Source organism: Dendroctonus ponderosae, unplaced genomic scaffold (genome assembly GCF_020466585.1).
Source record: "Dendroctonus ponderosae isolate FM_Combo_2020 unplaced genomic scaffold, Dpon_F_20191213v2 Dpon_F_20191213_2, whole genome shotgun sequence".
NCBI classification, from domain to species: Eukaryota; Metazoa; Arthropoda; class Insecta; order Coleoptera; family Curculionidae; genus Dendroctonus; species Dendroctonus ponderosae.
In genome coordinates, this window is record NW_026018165.1 from 2,512,180 (window position 1) to 2,536,621 (window position 24,442).

Consider the following 24,442-nt stretch of genomic DNA (forward strand, 5'->3'; position numbering starts at 1 on the left):
ATAGAATAATTTGCCTTGTGAAAATGGGCAATTTAAATAATTATATATTCCACTTAATTGTGCAGAAGTTTTGGATGCAATGTGCAATGGATCAGAATGAGATTATATTGCTTGGACTATTTCACCAGCTAAGCTTTTTAACCCATACTTTTTCTAATAAGAGACGATTTTTGTTATATTATTAAAATTAAACTGCCTGCAAAATGCTCTATGCCTATTCTGTAATATTCACACTGACAAACTAACAATTCCATTGTAATTTTATTGAAGTATTTACTAAACATTTAAATCCTTCATATACGATCAATATATGTAAGGCTCTAAAGCATATGCTTCTTCGACTTTAGAAAATTTAAAACTTTTTACATTCTACGTAAAAAAAATATTTTTATAAATTAGCTACTCGCCATTCTTCGGTTGTGGATGCCACGTGCCAGTGACACGGTATCCCACTCATTTACTCTTTTAGAAAATAAAAAAGCCTTTTAAAGAACGAAGTGTTCAATAGAAGGGTAGTTTTTCGAGCGTGGCGCTATAAAAATGACAAACTTGAGAATGTCCAAATTCAGTTTTTATGTTTGACGGCAAGCTTCACTAAGCTTTTCTGGCTTGAAAGGAATTTATTTGGCCAGATCATGATGGCGAGTTTCTCTCCTTTAAACGATAAGAAATCTATGGATGCCTTCATTGACAACAGTCAGGTTTATTGAACTACTCACACATGAAATAAATGCACAGATCGCAATGTAATGTAAACATCCGCATTGTATTTCAGACATTTGCGAGCTTTGGTAATTTAGTAAGGGACAAATTAAATTTGCTCTTTATACTTTCACATGTCTCGTTTATCGAACTAAAAATAGCGCTCGTTATAACACTGAATATCCAAATTATCAACCTGTCTACAGGCACATTTATTAACCGTATTAGTAATGGAAAAAATCAACGAGAATTATGCAAAGAGAGCCAATTAAAGTCTCAGTTGACCAGCAGATTAATTATTAATTTAATTTACATTAATACACGGCACATTCATAATACATTAAATGCAATTTTAAATTTCTTGAAACTAGTAGCTCTCTTTTTCGATTATTTCTACGGACTTTACGGAAATTCAAAAATAGTTATGAAAGTCAAATTGTTAAACTGTGGATGGTCCTGTTGGCTATTGTTTAATCTAACTGAGGAAAACTGATCAGGAATTGTATAAGCATACTTGCTAATAAATAATGCGAAAATATGTATGTTCAATGGCATTTCTTTTAATTGTTATGTTTTAACATTTATATGTAACAGAGAAATTTATAATTCATATGTAAAATTTTTCACGAATATATTTGTTAAGACCAACCCATATGGAATGCTGTGGACCTTGGTACCCCTTATTTTAATCTGGATCACATAATCAACATATTTTTCGAGTATTACAAAAAAGTGGATATAATTTCGCTAAAGAAGCCAATACAAGGAACACGAAATTATTCAAAAAATATTTTGAAATTATTATTTTTTATTTAGCTGATTTACTTAATTGAAACAAAATTTAAAATGTTGAGGGTTACATTCGAAATTAACTAATTCGACTTGTTATAGGGTCGAATATGTAATTTAATCATTAAAAAAGTATTGCCAAGTCATGTTATCGGTTTGTCTGCAAGCTTAATAAATGTGTTCCAGACCGAATAGCATAAAAGAGGCAGATTTTAAATATATTAAAAGTATAACATATGAATATGGAAAAAAGTTTTGAAATTTAGACTAAATTTACAACCAAATAAAACTATTACAACAATAGTGTCTGAATAAAGCAGCACACATTATATAATCAAAGCCTAATTGACACTTCTAATTGGCGCTTATTAAGCAGTAAAATAATCCACAATACTTTCTTAAAAACAAATAAAATATTCTAAAAGGTTCATTTCGCACGCTCTAAATCGATATCTGAAAGTTTTGACATTAATAAGCGAAGTATACATATTAATATTAGACAAAATCAAGCTCGTTAGTTCCGATCTGTTCATATACAAAAACAATTAATTCCAATTTAGCAACCTATACGTTAATTTAAGCTCTAAACTGGATTTTAACGCTTTGAACTTCGGGGACATCGACAGTTATTTTATAGGAAAGATTACCACAAACCGCAAGTTCCTGCTAAATTTCCCTTTCATGTCCTGCCTGCAGGACATAATGACAGCAGGATTAAGAATCAGCCCATTAAAGGGCGGCTGTAGGGTCGTATTCGCCTCTAAGAGGGTGTTTGAAGCCTCTTGCGCTTGTTTTAGCAGTTTGAGGGCTTAATTGCTACCATGATTTTGTGCGAATCGTAAGTAGCGTCATTTAAAATATTTCACCACAATTGTGTGCACATTGGAAACACTTTAATTTGAGTTAACTTTGAAAAAAGCAGATAATCAGAAGGACAATCTGAATTAAATAATGCGCTAAAGGTATAATAAATGGAAAGGAGATACATTGAGTGTACGTACGGTCGAAATATAGTTCAATTAGCATATCGGTGTAGTTTGATGTCTTTGTTCTTGTTTTTGCAATGAACATGGTTGAGTAATAATAAAGTAGCCATCAACAAGCTAGATGTGGAAATGCAGTTTCTGACCAATTAGAGAATTTCGATTTGCATTCTTATTCGAAAGTTCATTGAAATTTCAGATTGAATTTGCTGGGCCTATTAAAGTTGCATAATTTGATATTTTGCGTTTACCGAATGCATTAAAAAAATCGTTTAAGATTTTGTTTGTACAAGATCGTGATTGAGTAAAAAGGTACCAAAGTGGTTCTTGATGGTAGTAATGCATTTTTATAATTTGAAATTGTTTTTGTGAAATACCCGATTTTGTTATTATCGGCGGCGCTTATTCGTTTCAAAATTGAATGATAAAGTTTTGAATATGTAAAAGGTAACGTTTTAGAAACTGAAAGTATTATTTATAAGTTTAGGTGAATCATTTTTTTGCTGGATTTTAGTTTTTTGAGAATTGAGAAAGAAAGAGACCTATAAATTCCACGGGAAAAAAAATTTCCCTAAATTGAGACAAAGTTTTAAATTTTCATTAACTTCATTAACACTTTTATTTATTAAAAGTATTTAGCAAAAGCATGTGCAATGTGCATGAGAATTCCATTCTATAATAAAATAAGTCGATAAGTATTGAATAAACTTTGAACTGAATGGAAAATTAATTTCTTTAATTATTCTCAAGAATTTCGAAAAATCTCCGCAGATTATTCGTTTCTGGGCCAAATTGCAACCAAGTTTAATAGCGAAAATAAGCAAAAAACATTTAAAACAATCCACTGCAAGCGCTTCACCATCTATACCGTATGGTTTGAATCAGCTTTTACCTTCGCCATATAGATTTTTTACCTGGCAGGTAAATGTAGCTTGTAAGTTGCATTGTTCACGGTTAGGTGGCACGTTTAATGCGACTAAAAAATTTTTATACCTACATCCAGGTGAAAACGTTTCAAATTATTTCATGCAATTCAGATATAATAATATAGAAGATTTTCTGAATAGCCAGAACAGAAATCCCTACCATCATCAAAACTAGTATTTTAAGTTAGAGGAGTAATTTGTCGTTTCATTTGAACATTTAATTGTTTGCGAATATAATTCACAACGATAAATATGTTCTTACAAAGTGTTCTTCAAATTATTTACTAACAATCAAAAATATCAAGTGCACCATCTTCTAATTGTTGGATTTTCAATTAAAAGGAGCAAATAAATCCAGTTTTTGCGACATCTAACAAACCAACGATAACGGGTTAAATTAGAGCGATAACGGTAAAATCCGGATCACATGAATCCCTCACAAAGTGCTTCCCTCACAAATTGAGTAATGATTTAATTAAAATAAATTGTACGATAACAAACAATTAACTTTTTGAATACTTAAAGACTTTTTGTATTCGGCGAACCGAATAAACACTTTCAGTAATAATATTAGTAATTTTAATGGAAAAACATGTTAAGATAAACAGTTTCTGTTGATTTTAAACTCCAGACTTTGGAGCAAAATCCTCATTTTGAATGCAAACTTTATCAAAACTGGCCAAATCGAACCATTTTCGGCACTTCTCACAAAAGTGATGTTATAACCATTCGAAAATCGATCAGGAGTATAGAAAAGCTGCAAAGGCTTCCGATATTCGGAAGCTGTCGAGTGTTAATAACCCGATTAGGACGGACGTGATTTCACAATTGAATAGGAGGAATTGGGACGTTTCGTAGGAAAAATGATTTTTAAAAAAGGGCGTTAGTTCTTGAATAACGTCATTATTTCGGTGATCGATGCATCTGTTGCATGATATTAAGTTATCTCGGCAACTGCGTGCTGTAATAGGATTATTTTATTAATCCTGTTTGAAATGCGGGTAATAATTTATTTTCAAAAACCATCAATTTTTCTGCCTTTAAAAATATCATGCAAGCTTTTCAGAATTGATAATTCTCATCAGTAACCTGTCCGATGTAAATTATCCTTCCAGATGTTACCGGGAAGCACCAATTATTAAAGTTAATGATTGTCCGGCATGCTTCCACCTAGTTTTTGTCCGAGCCCATTTATATCTCTACCCCCTTTCCGAGTAGTTGACATTATTAAACTGTGATTCATCTAGATTTTTTTGCACGTTTCGTTCGTTATCGCATTTTTGTTATCATTGTCAGCTCCTGGATCTTCGCAATCAGCTGTATCTAAGGCATGTTTAAACTTTCAGAAAGCCATAAAAAATCAATAAAGATATGGAATAAGTGGCACGTGTATTTTTATTTTTGAGTACCCAATGACTTGCATTGACTATTATCAAAACATTCTGACTTAGTTTAAAACCTGCAGCAGTGTATGTTATTTCCGCAAAAATAAGGTGTAATTAGTCTCAAAGTGTTCTTAATAATGGTATTGTTATCTATTTATATTTAGATTTTCAGTAGGTACGTCTCATGTATTTCTACCGCAGTAGTATACAATTCTAACAATGAACAATAACGTTTTCAAAACAGCTTTTCTACATGTTGCGTTAGCTTAGACCCACTTCTGAATGCATCACTATTACATCTTAATCTCATCCGCTCGTGGAGAGAAATCTGAAATTTCCGTCGTCATCTCAAGAAATGGCGGGCGGAAATCAGCCGGAAAATGCTTGGAAAAGCGGCCGAGACTCGCAAGGGAAATGATGCAAGGAATATGCAGCTGACTCTTAGATTTCAAGCCTTCCTGAACATCGATGACTTATGATGCTTCTGGCAAATTGCCCAAAAATATTTGCTCGAAATACTTTTTGGCGAAAAATGTATTAGACATATTTATATGAAGGAATCATATAAAATTACTGGATACCACGTTTGCTCTTGACGATGCCATTGCCAGTTTTGATCGTTTGTTATAGTAAATTTAGACGCATTTAAATCGGATAAATTATATCAACATATTTCTGTAATCAAACGTTTTTCTCAAATTTCAAATCAATTTGAAAAATTGCACTTTAATGTAAAAAAATACGCTGAAATATACATGAAAATATGCAAATTTAGTGCAAATGTTAATGACGAAAGAAAGCCCTTGCATACTCCTTATCTGAAATTGATTCACCCCGGCTATTCCATTATATCCAATTATATCCATAGCAAAATTGACTCTAAACCATCAATAGAACTAATCAAAGTGCCATTTAAATAAAATCCATCCAGCCATTGATCCGCATGTTAATTTTTTGGGATGTTCAGATAATTAAATCAATTGCGATCATTGACATGTGATTGGCACTTCTATTCAAATCGTGCACCGTGAGAAATAGTCCCTATTGTTTCGATACCAGTATGGAAACTTGACTGTTTTGCATCTCGACTTTGCGGCTTTTGGGCTGAAAATCGGAATTCATAGAACATTTTAATTCACAATGAAAACCATAAAAAAATGTCGAAATCCCAGGCCGGCAAGCCAACAAAACAAGATTTTCAAGTATAACAGATATTGAAAGTAACATGTTTGTCCACGAAGAAGATTGACAACCTAAATAGCCGGATCCAGATCGTCGTGACACATTTTTGATGTGTTTTGTATTCCCAATTATGAGTTCAAAGAAAATATACACTCCAAGGGTCAGCATCTGACCTTTTCTCTTGTGTAAGGATGGGTATATGAATATGTTTATAACGCTTTTTTGGAGTAGAAAATCACCTTTAAAAAGCAGTTGAATTGGCCAGATTTCACATTTGGTTATACACTTATGCGCCTGATATGTGTAAAATTAAACGTGAAATTTATATACAACAATGAAAAGTTTTATTTTGAAGCACAGAACTCAGCGCGTTGTTTAACGAACTACTTAACGATCGAGTATAACATATTTCTGTAACAAAACCCAATGAAAGAACTTTTGGGTAATATTCGCCCTAGAATAATGCGATTCTTTTCCTACAATATCTTGAATAAAATAAATCACAGAAACAATATGGGATTGACCTTTATATGACTGCTAACAGAATGTTACGTTCGAACTTTTGACCATATTTGTGTGGATCGAATGGATGTGACATCTGCTGCTATTACAACGTATAAACGTATGTGTGTTTGACTTTCGGATATTGTTCAGTTATGGAAAGTAATAACTTATAACCGATTCTGAGCGGTCATGATGGCAGCGTGCTGATATTTATTGTATTATGTTAAGAATAAAATATAAAGTTTTTGCCAAAAACTATAAGTTCATAATTTGGTTGTTAGTTTTGAAAATAATAAATAACTCGAAAATTTTTCGTGCTTTGAAAATTGAGCATTGAAGGAGTACTTTTGCATTTTAGTCAGGAACGAAGCCCATGCCTAAATTCAAATTAAATCGAAAACGTAACAACAAAACTAATTGCAGGAATAAAAATGCACAGTTTTTCCCCATCGATGAATTGAAAGTTCGCGCAACTAATACTACTGAATCCAACTAAGTAGAATATTATCTAATTAACTAATTATCTTCATTCTTACAAGCATTAAATGGAAAACAAAAGTTAATATTTGCACAAATTATATTAATTTGTAATGCAACGTGCCATGTAATTAAATTATTTGCTGTAGTCATTTGTCTATTTCAACTAAAGAAAACGGGAAAGGTATTATAGATAAGAAACATGTATGAAACGTTAATGACTTAATGAAAATATTGAAATTTTAACAAAAAGGGCATGGGATTTCAAATCATCATGCGTTCATCCCAATAAGAATCATGTCCTCTAAACATTTTCGCAAAAATCTCGACAAATACAAAAAAACCAAATTAGGGCCATGAATAGCAAAATTCTCAATTTTTGATAAGATATAGCGGGGCTAAGAATGATGTTAATCCAGCATCAAAGAGCTCCCCATGAAGAAAAAACCGATCCTTCCTCTTCAGCTCAAAGTTATTACCCGACACGTCAAAACAACGAGACGATAATTGATCATAAAACCAGAACAGTCCGGAACAACCCCCCGAGTAGACAGAGACGCGCGTCTTAAGGGGGTGAGAAAGTAAATCTTCTTGTAATATCCTAAGCGAGAGGTCAGATCCGTAACATGCCATCATTGGCAGATGTCAACTGATATACGAGCGCGCTAATAACTTGGCTTATTAACAGTAAATTTTCTTGCACCCTCAATCTAATATCAACCCCTTGGGAAGTTTTGGAATAACGTTCGGCCCGCGTGAGGATAGAAGAAGGACAATAATTTCGATTCTTCGAAACTGTGTTAATTGTTTTCGGGTAATTTATGACGAGAATTGGCGTTTTGTGTGATCCGAATTGAACTGAAGCAACTAGAATAGACTGACTTTGTTGGGCTCTGAATAAAATGTATTTAAATTTTTTAAATTGGGTTTTTAGGCATTTTTTATTCATGCATTTTCTATTTGCGTTTGTTGCTGATATTTTCGTTAAATTCTTGTGTCTTTTCTGAAGATTTTGAGTGTCCTTTAAGCAGATGATGAGCAAAAAGACCATCTGATCTAATTTGTATTAAGAGAAAACGCCCGGTTCACCTACCATTGATGATCAAAGCCCCTCAAAAAAATATGTTTTTTGAAATATCGAGGCAAAAAAACGATGGATTTTAATGAATTTCGATGCAAATTTGTTCTTTTGTAAGGCTCATATTTTGATGAAGCAATCGAGTTCATACGCTTTGGGCAAGTGTTGAATTTTCTTCGTCTACGTACAAAAACTACCAGAACTTTTTATGTATTAGTTGGGATCTACTGATTTTTTTTGAGTTTATGCTCTAATCTTCTATTGACGTTTTTGTCCTTTTTGTAATTTGGCATAAATTTGCCCACGATTAGCGATGTACAGATTTTACAAAAACGAACGAAAGTAAATAAAGTCATCTACCTTTCGGAGCCCATTCAGTGAAAACTATTCGATCAAATGTTGGTTTGAAAAGATTTAAAAATCAGCCATAAACTCTGTGACACCCCAAACCATTTATCACCCGAATTCCTTCAATGACTCTCCAGCTCTTTAAATATCGGCAAAATTCAAAGATTGAAAAGAGATGCTACCGTTCCATTGATGCGGACCGCATTTAACACTCAGATTCTGTTCATTCTCGCAACAACGCACAGTCTAAACGAGTTATTGACTGATCAATGTACGATCCGTCCATTCATACTGTGAGATGGCATTGTGAAAAAAGTCGCTTAGAAAAAGAGGATGGGAATAAGTGATGGTTGACACCTCGTGATGGTGACCAACTGAGCTTTGAATGACGCTTACATGGTAAAGCTCCATCCTCTGAGCTTAGCCATGAACAATATAGAAGTTCGTTCGGTTTTTCATTAAAAAAATCTTGAGTTTGGATGATTTCAATTCAGATACGATGTGAATAGGAAGCATTACGATCGCTTAACTCATTAATGATAACTCTAATCAAACTTTTTCATTGCACAACAAAACGACTGTTTGGAGCAAATGCCGTAGATGAATTTATGATCGAAAATAGAACTTTTCTTCTCCGAGATGAGGGTTTTTAATATTCAAAAATTTTCAAATAAAATATGGTGAACAATATCACAAAGTAATTGGATAAATTGGTATTTATATTATCTTCACATTAATCTTCATCTGAAATCTTATCTGCTGTAGAAGCAGATGAACAGAGTTTTGGAAATTCAATCGAGTGACTAACAAGAGGATCGATTAGTTAAAATCCAAACATAAATATCCTTTCACATCTAAAACAGATGATAAAGAAAAGAAATAAATCTCCTCATTCAGTCCTCGTGTGAGTAAATAGAATCCTCAGGAGATCGTTCGGGTCATCGATTCAATAGTGGGGACATCATTCCGTTAATGATTGCCCGCATTGTTGTTCGCGAACAGAAGGAAAAAGGAATTTTCAGGCCTATTGGAACGTGTTTTTGTGTTCACTAGGTAGTCTTTATATTGGCGGTTACGAGATAATCATCTGAAAGGTATCTTTTTCAGAGATTGGCACTTTAGGTGTCAATGCGGATGTCCAAGCCTACAGTAATACGAGAAATCGTCGTGTCTGTTAGGGGATTATTACCTGTTATCAAGGTGTGATGCGAAGAATATCTTGGACATATGTTAAGGGTATTCATGCAAAAATTCGGTACAATTTCTCAAAAATTTTGGTTTTTAAGCGGAAATTTTTTGAGCATTTAGAGAAATCCTCAATGATTATTTTCACCCATGGCCTGTTTACTAATTATGAAGAATACATATACATCCGTACCGCTTTGTCCATTCGTAAAAATGTTAACTCGATCAAGAAATGTACTGAGCTTTCAGTTTCCATACAAGAAAAAATTGTTTTCGAAAAGTTCATTTCGAGGCATTAATTTCAAAAAATAAATTAGAATTAAGATTGTGTTAAATGATGAGGAGAACCCTAAAAAAATATTGGCTGGGTGAAATTTTTAAGATGTTGGGGTTTTTCAGTTTTCAAACGTGAAAAATTTTAGTTAGGTAGATACTTAAAATTCAGTATAATCTCACATTTCCAAGTCTAAAAGATTAAAACTTTTGAATTTATAATTTTCAATTATGAAGAATATAAACCCTTGTTAAAGCGTAAAAATATATTTACCTACTTAATAACATTATCGAAATGTTCAGGGATTTCAATTACCAAATTTGGAAAGTTCCGTGTGCTCTCAAATGTCTTCAATCTAAAACATTACCACTTTTGAATTTATAATTTTTAATTGTGAATAATAGTTTACTAGTTATGAAGAATACACTTACAGAATAAAAAGCTTCAAAACTTACTTGAAGTTTAGTGTAATCCCAAATGTTTTCAATCTAAAACTTTCGAATTCAGTGATTAGATCGTTTCTAAACCATGCTGCATGGGGTGTGATTTTGATACAAATAGCGTCATATTCAATGTAATTTTAACGCTTTTCTTCGGCAGCAAAGATCGAAGAGTAATGCAGAAAGTCGCAACAGACAGATTTCTCCCTATGCTGTCAATACCAGGTGTTGAAATGATTGACAGATTCACCCGAAAACCCCTTTTTCAATCAAAATTCGAGAAGATCGATATAATCCGCTACAGGATATTTGGTTTTGCGCCCAATCACAATACAAAGGAAATATTCTCTTTTATTGGCAAAATTAGGGTTTGGTGCAAGAAATTTACATCCCCTTTCGGGTACAAAGAGATGGTCTGAACGTGTGAAAAAAAAAACAGTTACAGAATAACTTTTAAATTAATCCAAATAATTGTATTGAAGTGTGTTAAGATTGTTAATGGAATTTGTATCGGGGTAAAAACATATGTATTTTTAAATAAAGGTATGTTTTACTTTACAAACAGCTACAGTAAAGTAAATTTACTGGGGCGGTTCAAAAATCGCTATAATTTTATTTAATCATGGCTAAGATTTAAAGCTGGAAAACTGTTATAAGGATTTATCCACAAATGCACATTCAGTAGAGCGTTTTTTAGACGCCCTGTATCCAAAATTACAATTAATCTTATCCTCATTGCACTGCATGACATTCGTTTCGTTGCGATCGTGATGAGAGCTTCATGCAGTCAATGGTTGGATTTCACTTGATCACATAATAATTATATGATGAGTACGTTATCTTTGTAGTGAATAATTTGCACTGATAACGACATTGTAACTATTTGAGGCGAAGCATCCTGATCAGCGCCAAATTTGCAATCAAGTTAACCCTTTGGAAGTGCCAAGATAAGAGTTTAAACGTTTGTATCGAACTCGTGGAATGGATGCATTGGCAGCTCGTCACGCTGTCTCTTCAACTGAATGGTATCTGAGAAGATTCTGAATTGTGGCAATGATGTCACGATTGATTGTAATCTTATAAAGTTAATACGTCCTTCATGTTACGTACAATGTCAGTAGTTGGAATTTATTGATTGGGCGACTTAACAGATGTACACATTTTTAGTTTCACGTTTAAAAAGTTGAATTTTGAATAACGTGCTTAATTTATTAAATCAGATATGTTGATATGGAAAAATGTATGTTAAAAAGAACCTAAATAATGCACAATTTAAGCAGAGTGTGAACTTGTTAATCACAATAAATATCAGCAGCTGTACTGTAAGCTGTATTTTAAAAAAACCTGTTGTAAAACCTTGCAGAACAATGCTAAAGCACCAAAAGAACAAATTCTAAATTAATTATCAAAAAATCACCCATCTCTTACCGCGTTATTTACGTGTCAAAATATACAGATTTGGCCAATTTCCAGTTGTTTATGATTATTTAATTTACTCACCATAACAATTGGACTATCTCATAATTATGTAGTTATAAAAGAAACACCAAAAAATTACTTGCGTCCACTAATAAATAATCTATTGCAAAGTAAGTTCAATTAATTCCGCACGCTGACTAAAAAATGTGTAAAACTCTCGTTAAACTCAGTGAATAGATAAGATGCTTACTGCGAAGATAAAGAGATATTGTGATTCGAAACGGGAATCCGTATCTAAACTGAATTTGAAGTCAATGTGTCTACTGATATCTAGCAAAAATTTCTCAAAAATACAATTATAGCCATCGTTTCCAAATGTTTATTCTGTTGAGAGATATAGGCTGATAGGTATATTAAATAATGCCGCAACTCACACAATACTTAATTTGTATATAAATAAGCAAGTACAGGTTTCGAGACGTCCTGGAAGGGTTACGGACCTATTAGCTCTCATCAGCTGGCTTTTTATCTGAGGTTCGAAACCATAGGGGTGTCTGAGATTAACACATTAATTCGCAAAATGCTGGTGGTTCTGATGCTAAAAGTTCCATTGATCTTCATTTTATGGGTAAAAATAAACTTTTTGCTAAAAATAATTTAAAAATGTGTTTCTAAAGTTCGTCCCATTGAAATAATAATATAGTGATGAGCGAAGCAAAGTCTCGGTCTGGTCTTGTCTTGGTATTGGTCTTGCAAATCTTGCTTTAAGGTAAAATTAAATAAATGAATTCAATAATAACAATAATAAAATTAAAAGATAATTGTAACAAACGCATAAGAATGCTTAACTCTCGACTCAATAATCTCACACTGTTTGCAATTTGATTTCCGTATGATTTTCGTCTTCTTCTGAACTTTTCTGATTGAATTTTTCTTGATTCTGAATTGAAATTGATTCTTTTATTAACAATTTCAAGGTAGAAATAAAAATGTTGGCATACCCCCCGAATTAGGTACTCTAGAAGAGAACAAAACACATCGAACATTTCTTATCATATTTCAGTGCTACGAGGACAGGTTCAATATCGAACTATTGTTTTCAAGAGCCTTAGTCTTGATCTTGAAAACCAAAAGACAGTCTTAGTGCAAAAGAAATTGCAAGATAATAACATGATCCGTTTTCATAAATTGTAAATTTTTTGTAGCACAAATTGTTGACACACGCCAACCTCTTAAGACCAACATACTTTAATTGGATGATTCTAAAAAAAACGTCCTTGTTTATCTGTAAACACTTGATATTGAAAGTACTCTTAGAACATTAAATGTCATCGCAAATTTGAAAAATCAAATATCAAGTGATTTATCACAGATGCGTCAGGAAAGTGGATTTGAAAGCTTATACCAGATAGGAAAAGCTCACGAGCACATTCCAGATTATTGAACACATTCAAATTCCAATAACTATTAGGTAAAGAAGTAAAAATAAATCTTTAATTATGCTTGAATTGGTCGCGTTATTACGTGAAATGTAAAATTTACATTTGAAGAACACATGTACTCAAATAAATACAAGTATTATCAGATTAATCTAGAAAAAAATAATGATTCTATAGGATGTTGATGTCAAGTGCCAAAAATGCACACGTGAGATATGATAACACACTTGGATACTGCACACTCAGTTGTCAGTACTTTTCCAAAAACTGATCGTGAAAAGTGGATTCATTGATTCTATAATTTTCTCAATTTTGCCATACTGATAAAGCTTTTAATGGTGTCTTAAACAGCAGATTAATTGGTATGGAATATTTATATTTAAACCAACCTATTTTTTTTTCTACGAAACTTTTTTTTCTTCAATTTAACTTAATTGACTAAAGCCTATTAAAATAAAATAACGAAGATTTTACAATTTACTGCCCAACTATTTCTGTACTTACAATTCGCAAATGACATGGAGTCATACCGATTGGCAAGTATAGTTAATAAAATGTTTATTGAAATGCCTAAAAACACTGACAGAAAAAACGCTCTGTAAAGCACTAATTTTGTATTTCTCAATAAAAATTCCAATAGCCCACCACGTATCCCTTTTCTCACAAACTACTCGAAAAAACTATTCGCGAAAGTTTTTATTGTAAGATACACTACACCACTAAACTGTTAAAATAACACTCATTGTTGACAGTTTTTGATCCAAATTGCATGAAGAGGTCTAGTTACGTGTCGTTTATCGATACAAGGGGTGGTTTTCATCAGCGCTATTGGGGTGAGAACTGTGAACAGTATTTGTACATTATTTCCTAAAATAAGGGAGATATAATCCGTGGCTACTGGGGTGTGAAATTAGAACGGTTTTTAACTAAAGTAGTGTAAATTGTCGATAAGAAACGCGATTTTGATAAGTCACTATTATAAATTTCGATTTTCAATTGGCGTTCGAGCGAAGAACAAATAATAATTGGCTTTTGAGAATAAGAATTCGTTTGTCACTTTATCCTACCTGCAGGCGTAAGATTCGCCACATATTTTTGAAGCTTCTGCAAAAACGAAACTTAGCAACACAGAAAAGGAAAAACGTAAAGAAAAATAAAAAACCTATTTTACTAGTTACCTTACCTCCCATGCAAATCGAGGATGTTCCGGAATACTAGCCCATTTCCCTTGAAATGGTCCATATCTAGTGCCTTTGCTGATGTTACTTCTTGCATAAACTCGATCTTCTTTCAGCTCCAACTCACTAGGTAAGGCTCCACTTGACAAAATAATGTCTCTTGTTCTCTTATAGAACATGTCAAATTTGCTCTCATCTTGTTGGTTGAAAAAGCCGTTGTTGAACTTGCCGTTTTGCAAGCACGGTTTATGATTATTATCGTACAGATCCGATTTGACTGAAAGTTTCTTAATGTCGGACATTATATCTTTAGAATGTTGGAAGTTGTTGTTTGTATAGGGCTGCGGTTCTTCAATACTGTTGTCCAGCTGATCAGCTTCCGATGTCACTTCTATCTCATCTTCGGATCCTTCTGGAAAATAAATGCATCTTGAATGAATTGTACACAAAATTGGACTTCACAGCCCGGTAAACTACTAAACCGTAATGTGTTTTTTTACTGAAAATGCTTTCGTGGAGCTGATAATTAATATATTTCGTAATCTCAGACGGAACCACTCGAGAGACATCAACTTACTCATCTGCAAGTACCTTACTATTTTTTTTACCGAGGAAGACTTGTGGTGTGTATTTAGGTTCATGTTTACTATTTTATACTTCCACAGATAAACACGACTTTATTCACACTGATTCGCCAAATACCGTCCCTTTGCGGCTCCAGTTTTCTTGTACACATTTAATGAAAATTATTGATAAACCCTAGTTTTATTACTAGTTGTCAAGCTAGATTTCTTTTGTGGTTCCAAGTGTCCGCCTTTGTTCTGTTTGTTCAGGATCAAATCCTGGCGATGCCGAAATTATCAGGTTTCTGCAATTTCCACAGGCCGTAATTTCGTTATCTCTTTGAGCAGCTTTCGTAATGTTTGCTTCGGATGGTGGACGCTTTTTACGGCTTTGATGCAGGTGAGAAGTCATTGATAGTCTTGTTGTCTCAGATAAGTATTTTGCTGAGTTATTTTGCTTATAACAAGAAGTCATGTTGCGGCAGGTTTCTTTGTGTAACAATTTATCTATTCATCAAATTTAGCTCAGTAGATGAGTTTTTATTTATTACTGCAGTTCCGGAAAACATTTATCATTACATTTGGGGAAATGTTAATATAAGACATTCAACATTGGAATGTTATCTATGCAAAAATGGTGTATGCATATTAATTAATTCAAAATAAAACCCGGTTACCTTTATTGACTATAAAGATATTTTATATTAGATCTTGACTTTTTGCACCTTGCCCTAATATTTTTGTGTCCAGCAAGTGATACAATGTTCTATTTGGTAAACCATCAAGAGGCAAAAATAATGATATGAATTTATAACACTTTTATATGTCATGGAATCTCATAATAATAATACCACTAAAAGATTTTGAGTATTACCATTTCAAGCTATTGTACCTAAAGTGATTCCTTAGCCTGATAAGGAATATTCACATATACGCACTTAAAACATTTCTTTTACGAAAATATTTCTCGTACAAACCAAAAAAAAAATGTTTTGTAAACTGGAAAATATTTTTTTCTCGCTATGCCAAGATGGGTTCATTAACTAATTTTGCAACAGCTTAATAACCCAAACTAAGTTTTCATTTCTACGAATTATCGAAGACAAAACAAAGGTGTCATTTTAAGGATAATGACCTTTTGGTACGTGCTGTACGAACAGTCTTGGCGAGATAAAAATCGAGAGGAATAACATTTGAAAATATCTCCTTTCAAACGGATTGTGTTCACGTATAATGTCACTTCAAGGAATACCGATAATCAGCTCAATGTTTCCGTGGGAGGAGGTTTGAATTTTTGCTCTAAATAAAGTTATTTTTATCGCCTCTGCCCCTGCTGATATGTTACGAGACTAAAACAAAACGACGATTGTTTTGTTCGGGTTCTTTGCCAAAACGTTTGCTCATATTCAAATTAGAAAAAAAACGATTGTGAGGATTTTTTCAAATTCTAATTGCAAGAGTACCTTGAATTTGTTGAAGCTTACTCTAATTAATAAATAATTGATTTGTAAATTAATTCTTTTGATTGGATTTTATCTAAACAATACTATATGGTGCATAGTCAGTATAAACAGCCAACTTGCTACTTCTCTGGCATTATCTGTAAAATAAATTAACTAGTCACATCCTGTAACACTATATCAGACGTAGGTATATTGAATGAGATAAAAAACAATTTACTACATTTTAGGTGGAAAAGATACGGGCGACGCTCTAAAATTAGAAATTTAAGTAAAGAAACTGTTTTTTTTTTAATTAGGGGATCAATACAATTATCTCAGTCTTCATCTACGAAGCGTAAATAAGTGAACATCTATGGAATATAATAAAACGTTTTAATCACAGACTTGACTGTTGCGCTTTGCGGTGAATTATCAATATTTTCGATAAATGTGGCTTATTTGCATAACAATATCATGCAATGAAAAATCAACAATCGCCGACCCTATTCATGGAACTTCTCCGAACTTTTGAGACAATGTGGACAAATTTGCGTGAAATTTGTGCAAGGATGCGTTTACCGATTCTTCACTTCAAACTCTTAGAACCGTATTGAATAGAATCACTTTACTGCCAGTACCGTGTCAGGCAGCCCATTATCTTTGAGATGGACCCGGTATTGTTTCAATGCGCTCAGCTTGGAGACAAAAGTGACAATGGAGATGCTTCTCAGAAATCAGTACTAGCGATTGTTTGTTTATGGATGCATCTTCTCGAATATACCTGTACACTTTAGTCATGTTTAATAGACGGACAAACACGTTGGAAGGTTGGGCATAAAAAACATCTAAATGTAAGCTAGCTTACTATTTTAAAAAACTTTCCAACATTTGGGTGTATATTTTTGTTTAATTTCCATCGGACAAAAAATCAGCGACAAGACAATGTATGGTTAGACCGAGAAATAGAGTTAAATGTCGCAAACAAATATGAAAATTGCCATTAATTTAGAATTTTTCACTGTTTTAGGAGAGTGGTTGCTCAACGCCTTTGGCTCAACGATACTTTGAGAAATTCGATAATGAATCCAAGTTGCATTTAATGAAATTTTCAAAGTACAAATCTTATCTTATAAAAGCGTCGTTAAAACCACACCAATGTTGCGGTTTACCATCTTGAGGACGATAGTAACGCAAATTTGCTGCTATCTATTGAATGTGTGAAAACCATCTGAATTAATTGGAAATAAATTGAAACGGATATCCTAGCAGACCAAATCATATCTTTTCTGCGGTTATAAAAACTGAACTTCTCCTGCTTAATTAGGCTATGGGAAGCTGATCAAGGTTTAGACATTAGAGTAGCACTTGAACGGTTATGATATATCGCTGATGCAATTGTTAGAACTCAGTCCAAAATGTTAAGAAATTGTTTTTTTTTTATTTATTCAAATTATACAGACATATGAGTTTATAGAAAATATTTTCAATACTGATTTAAATTTTACGTTTCCATTTTGAGCCAATTGTCTTTCAATTCAATAATTAATGAAAATATGTTTTTGAGGACATTTAATATCATATTAATTCGAACATGTTTTATCAGACAATCAATTCAATTTTATTAGTGCAGACCTTGATGATACTGATTTGAGGTTGAACTCGCTTAGTTTTTATTTTATAATTATATGGAACACATCAAATCATTTTGGTTATTTTATAATTATATGGAACACATCAAATCATTTTGGTTATTTTTAATTAAGTCTCATGTGTGTTCAAAACAGATTTAACGACAATTATCTTAAAATAAAATTCCAACTGCAATGAAAAATCGCCATTAAGTACTACAATTAAAATAAAATGGCATTTGCTTGAAATGTATAGTATGTATGTTAAAATCCTTGCGAATCAATGTAAGAAGTAAATAAGGAAATAAAAAAAAATTATGAATTTCATACAATTAACAAACTCTACTAATTGCATCATCATTCTCATAATTATGTACTACACTTTGTCTTTATAAATAAAATAAAAATAACTTCTATTGGGCAGCGGGCTTGCAAGGCTGTTTTGACAATTTCTTTATTTATCCTCCTAGGAAAAAAAAGAAAGAAAGTTTCTGTACTTTCTTTAATTAGGAATAAATAGTTGGGAGAGTGGAGAGTTGGAAAATATGGCTCATTGCAGAGAAATGTGATGTTGACAACTTGTTATCTTCAAAACAGCTAAGCCTAAGCAGATACTTGGGGTGTCAATTAAGTTAATTTGAATATTCGAATAAATTACAAAAGGGTTTAATAAAAAAATCACCTTGGCTGGTTTATTAGGCAGAATGCAAAGCTAAAGCTACATTAACAAACTAAATTGCAGACATTGCAGACAAGTGTTCATGAGCTAATAGAAATTCCTAAGATTTCTCAGTTTAAAACTTTAACACAAAAACAGACAAAAAGGAGATAAAAATGCCAGTAAAAAGATATTTATCATATAAACCACCCTGTAACAATGTATTCCTTTGATAAAAGAATTTCGAAAGATAATATGTTAAACAGTATTAAATTGACTATAGGAATCTAAAGAATTTGATAAAAGCACTCGACATTTTCGATACTCATCGCAGACACATAGGATATAATTCGAGGATTGTAAATTAATCACTGACACTTGATCATTTACACACGCACTCTCAAAATCTATTGCTGCTGCTGTAGAATTAATTACATGTTGTAAGCTCTGTATGGTAATTTGATTGAATTGGAGCAATAAAAAAAATTCGTATGTTTGTTCACAGTTAAATCACTGAGTTCTTCTAAAATACTCAGCAGGTAACTCAAATTTCAAAACAAACTGATGAATACGATCATTCACGGTTCAATTTTAGTTAGTTTTGAAAAACTATCCTTGAGCAATTTTACAGCTTCATTCTTTCATATTCTATTAAGTTTGTCACATCCGCTCCTCGTGCCTAGAATTAGGCTTCAAAGCAAATATTGCATCGGATTAACTATGATGACATTGATGGTTACGGATGTAATTAAATTGTTTGATTACACTTAGAATTTGATCTCTTTTAATCGGCAATGTTCTGTTTAATTGCTCATCAGGTAGAACGCATCTGGTGGATATCCATTCTGCGTAAACAATACGCCACTTAGTAAATGACTTAGTCTATCGACGTCTTATCTATTAGTCTTCGAAGCTCAGCGTTTTGTGCTATCTATCATACCTGTCATGGTGCGATCCAGTTCCAGCATTATCGACCTAATTGTGACAAATCCGTGATAGTTCAGAATCAAATCACCGCAATCAAATGGACGAAATTAGTAGTCGATCAGCACTGCTAGAGTCAATATGGAAAAATCACTCAATATCACTTGTGCCGCACTTCGCCTTGCCGTTCCACTCATTACATCATTGAGGACGTTCCATTAGCTCAAGAAAAAAGTCATTGACAGATATGACAGAGTACTGATCGAGCATTGAGCCCATACTGAGAGATCACCAGAGACAGTAAAGATTCAGGGACTATCCGGGATACGAGGCGGAGCCTGGGGAGGGGCGATAAGGCGTGGTCTATGTAGAATCCCGAGGGATAGCCGAAAGCTTTCTGCTCCCTTCTACCACCGCCGTTATCTTCGAGATTCAAGAGATGAAATGTTTGGTAGTTATGTATATAGAGCGACAGTTTGTGCACCGAGCGCAGCTTTTTAATGAGCTTTTAGCTTTTGTGGGCTGTAAAGGTGGTTTTTGTTTGGGTAATTGTGGTTTTGCCATGATTTATGGCAGGCCTACTCGAAGAATTAGCTCTTTGTTCTTTGACATTCTGATGAATCAACTTGTGGATAAATCTGTTCACTCTAAATAGAATCATGGATGGATACCCAATTATTTTTTCACATGTGGATTACAATTAATAGTAGATATGTAAATCTTTCATAAAAACTTTTTATTGATTCGCTCTATTATTTTTTTTAACCCAGTCTTCATATTCTCTACTTGTCTGGCCGAAGTAATAATGACCAAAAAGTTCAATACAGCATTTGAAGCAGTATCGTTTGCTTCAAATGATTTCTAGACTTTATTTTTGAAATTTACAACAACCCGGTCGGTTTTTCTGAGTTTTGAAAGCAAATTTTTAAATGTCATTTGAATGCCTAAACCAAATATATCTTTAACTACTGAATACTTTTCAAGGAAATATTTTACTTACGCTTCTGTGTGAGATTTATTTATGAGACTGGCAAAATCTGCTTGGAAGTTTTCTGTTCACTATTTTGAGCAATTTTCAGCAGAATGGAAAACGCATTTTCATTTAAGTTATGGCATCTGTTATCTTACAAAATATCTGTGCAAAAAATTAAAATTTAAGCTTGCAAATGAGTGACTCTTCACTAAAAAAATTGTATTATGTGTTTTCGTATAAAAAAGGACAATAAGCAGCATTCAATATCTTCTATTTTGTACAGCTGAAAAGGCTTTTAGATTGTTACGCATTGCAAACAATTTAGAGTTTATTCTGGATAAAATATGATTTGAATGCAAATACCCTCAACCTTTAAATGAAAGCAGTTGCCTTGCTTTGAAAAATGTACTGCGAATGATCCCTAAATCGCCAGGCCTGATTTGTTTTGTAAAATATTAATCAAGCTCTTATTGGAAGGATTTTAAACAGTCAAAATAATTTGTTAGGTATCTAATGGTACAAATTAACACCTAGAGGGCACCCATGAGTAAAATTTCCATTTGGACCAAAAAGTCTTAATATCCGTTATTATCACAATAATGGTTATTTTTTAATTTCCTGTTATGCTAGTAAAACAATATTAAACACTCAAATTGGCAGGTGAAACTTGCGCATTGAACAGACATCTTCATTCAGAAATAATAAATTACGTCAGGTGTTTTCGTACAAAGTAACACAGTAAGCAAAGTTCTGATTTTTCTATTTTAAGAAATAAGGCAAAAACTAAGATTTCAATGCGAATATTTTCGAGGTTTGTTCTGAAAGTACTTAGGTACTGATTACCTTGGAAAAGTATGGATAAATGTACTTCAATGTCCCTAAATTTCCAGGCTTGTCTTCTTATTGAAAAATTTAAATAAAGTTTTTATTGGCAACATTTTAAACCGTCAAAATTCTTTAGTCTTTTAGAGCACAATTTACAATAAATTTCTAATTCTGCTGATTAAAATAAAATATTTCAAACGAAAAAAGAAATTGAAATAAACGGTTAAAAATACAAAAAGCCAAACCCTCCGAGTTTCGTCAATACAAGACTATTGAAAAACGGATACAAAATATCGAATTACATGCAAAATATATGTAAAAGGATTGAAATGTAAGTGGCCTGACTTTCTGGCTGACGATGTCAAATAGAAATTTGAATAAAAATAGAAGACGATAAAAAATTTGACTTTAAAGAGGGATGCTGGGTCTATAATAGATAACAGATTTATGTATGTGAAATCTAGCGAGGAACTAATAGAGGCTAGTGAGAGGTGCAGTTGTGTTCAGTTAGGGTTCAAGATGGTTGATTTTTTACCTGTTGGAACCGATTATTCCTTTGAATTCAATTTTACAGCGGGTACAATTTAAAAAAGTAAAAATTATACACACAGTATTTTAGTTCTTTAAACAGCTTTAAAATATTTCGGTAAAGTTTTAAAAATCTTAGCTATGTATTATTAATTTAGTAACAATGACGCATTATAGAAAAACAGTCTCAAATCTATTTTAAAAAATTATCAGGTCGGATAGCTGGGACTAGAACGAAGAAAAAGTGCTAGGAATAAAATATGCTATCTAACAGTAGACACTGACTAAGCAACATGCAGTAAAAAATATAAATATAGAAGCATAGCGTTGATAGTCATCAAAAGAAAGCAAAACTGGAAGTTCACAAAGGGCTGAAGCCATAATCGATGAGCTGCCCTAAATGTTATGAGAGATGTTCGTTAAATATGTCAAATAAAAGAAGTTGAAAAGTTCGTTAGACGTAATGAGTAGTTCCCACCCCAGACAGCGTTAACTTTTGTCAAAATGCCGCAAGCGAAGAAAAGAATAACGCGAATATGCAGTTCTGATTTCTGATCTGATCGCATTCTCATTGAATTCCTGAAGAGAATAAAGGACTTCCGCGCACCTTTCGACAAGGGTGGCCACTAATAATATGTTGTATGCGTTCATCGGGAGCAAAGCATGCTGCGCATTGTCTTCCGCAGTAGTTAACTGAAGAAACTTTGCAGGGCTGAACTCTAAAGCTGATTTTTTTATTCCGTAGCTGATTGCTAACATAAAAAATGATGGTCTCCACCATCATCCACTAAAACTGGACCGTAATATTGATTAATTGTAGCTAATCTGGATTTCTAGTATTAGCAATTTCTAAATAATTGATGAAATGAAATGTTTGTGTGCGTCTTCACTGATGCACAGGTTAATTTGATACCATCAGTTTCATAAGATGTTCAACTTTTTGTTTCCTTGATTATTTCAACATTTTTATGTTGTAAATATTTGAAATAACGATTGGTTTTATTGATAACAACTATTGGCCCAGACACTAGTAGGAATGATAAACAGTTATTTAAATTGATAATAAATTTATTAAATTCTGTATAATATTTCAAAATGCGGTTCTGGACTTTTTTTGAAGACCAGAAGTATTTTATTTTCTGTTTAACGTATTGATGTCTCGAGGACAGCCGATTTGCTTTTAGAAGTCCTTTAGTCTTATTTGGCGTGACACGAATTATTAGGGGTAAATGTTCGTTGTTCCATTAGGGCTTTAGAATGTAAGAAAATAGACGGTTTGTCATGATGAAATTAAAATGTTGTTTACAGATTTAATAATAAATTGCCAATTAAAAATTTGGGCTGCATTCGAATAGTTTTCTTTATGTTGGCTATTGAAGTAGATTTGAAGGAAATCACAACTGAGCTTTTAGTGGATTATTTTGACTAAAATTCACAATCAAACTGATTTTTCTTGTTGTAAATTTTGAGAAATTTGGGACTGTCAATCGACAAACAGAGCATCTGGAATCAATAAGCAATTTAGGATTAAAAATGCTTACATTCAAAAATTATGGTCCTACAGACATTTAGAAAACTGAAATTTTATATAAATTTTATTGTCATTGAAAAATTATAATCAATAATTAGACTCTTGCCTCAACTGCTTACGTTCACCTCTAAACTTAAAAAAGTGGCCTCTAAAAATGCATCGAACATTTTCACATCGTTTGCATAAGAAATTCCCTCATTAGAAAATTATTTTGACGATTTTTTCATTTGCTCCAAAGTGAAAGAAAAGTGAGATTTTCAAAGTGTTCAAAACGCCATGGGTTTACTTCAGAGTAACAACCAACTAATGATGTCCATGTGGTTCCCTTTGATTTTGTTTCGACTATGCAAAATATCGTCTCTCAACCGTGGCATCCAGCAAATCAAAAAATGTTCAGAATAATCTACAGTTTAAAATTTCATTCATTAAAAGGGGCCAGTGTGTACTTTTAAAAAGGTAGATAAATTGTCAAAAAACCTCCAAGCATCAAAATTCTGGATATATTGAAATACTAATTACTTAACTGGAGAAGAATATTCGAAGAGTTTGGTATTATATTATATTTTAAAATTCGCTCATCATTTGCAAATGTTTTGTAACATTCTAGGTAATTTTCAAGACTTTCAGTCAAGCCATCGCTACCCGAGCGGGATGCTATCTTAGTGGAAACCACCACTATTCCTAAATGACCACTATATTTCTCTATCCGGAAAAACTTTAAAGTCAGATAAGATCTCGGTGAAATATAGCTCGAGCCGAACAAACAGAATGACCAAATTTAAATGCAATGGTCCTGACTTTAAAGCGCGTTTAGATAAGATATATGACCATCTATATCGTGACGTCCATTGTTGGATTTCTATGTGTTCGATTGGGAAAGGAAATCCCTTTAAAGTATCAGCAGAAGGACGCAAAATGAATCTGGATAAAGGGTCAGATTTTATGGATGTGTTTTTAGATAAGGGTTTAGGGTGCTTTTCAAGATCCTACTGGAAAACATTGAATCAAAATTTTCTAGATTACATTACAAAGTTTTACTTTATATCTCCAAATTTTTCCTT

The 24,442-nt window shown here is 32.8% G+C and overlaps 1 protein-coding gene and 3 long non-coding RNA genes across 8 annotated transcripts in view; 2 read left to right on the forward strand and 2 right to left on the reverse strand.

Moving 5' to 3' along the window:
* Positions 1 to 24,442, reverse strand: part of LOC109536933 (transcription factor hamlet) — an 81,467-nt gene that overhangs the window by 12,996 nt on the left and 44,029 nt on the right. For 2 of the 5 annotated variants that reach the window (XM_019903415.2, XM_048663695.1), the window contains exon 2: positions 14,315 to 14,721. In XM_019903415.2, coding sequence (XP_019758974.1) covers positions 14,315 to 14,721 — 407 coding nt within the window. Of the gene's footprint in view, positions 1 to 10,288; positions 10,482 to 11,773; positions 12,014 to 14,314; positions 14,722 to 19,540; positions 19,811 to 24,442 lie in introns of those variants that run through there. The other 3 variants (XM_048663694.1, XM_048663696.1, XM_048663697.1) reach the window with 3 other exon arrangements.
* On the forward strand, positions 4,853 to 5,368 carry LOC109536934. The gene is made up of 2 exons (XR_002171882.2): positions 4,853 to 4,960; positions 5,030 to 5,368. It is a non-coding gene; the product is annotated as an uncharacterized LOC109536934 (long non-coding RNA).
* On the reverse strand, positions 5,545 to 10,351 carry LOC125503407. The gene is made up of 3 exons (XR_007280829.1): positions 10,265 to 10,351; positions 10,107 to 10,188; positions 5,545 to 5,889 (listed from the first exon to the last, which is right to left on the reverse strand). It is a non-coding gene; the product is annotated as an uncharacterized LOC125503407 (long non-coding RNA).
* On the forward strand, positions 10,734 to 11,741 carry LOC125503406. The gene is made up of 2 exons (XR_007280828.1): positions 10,734 to 10,816; positions 11,122 to 11,741. It is a non-coding gene; the product is annotated as an uncharacterized LOC125503406 (long non-coding RNA).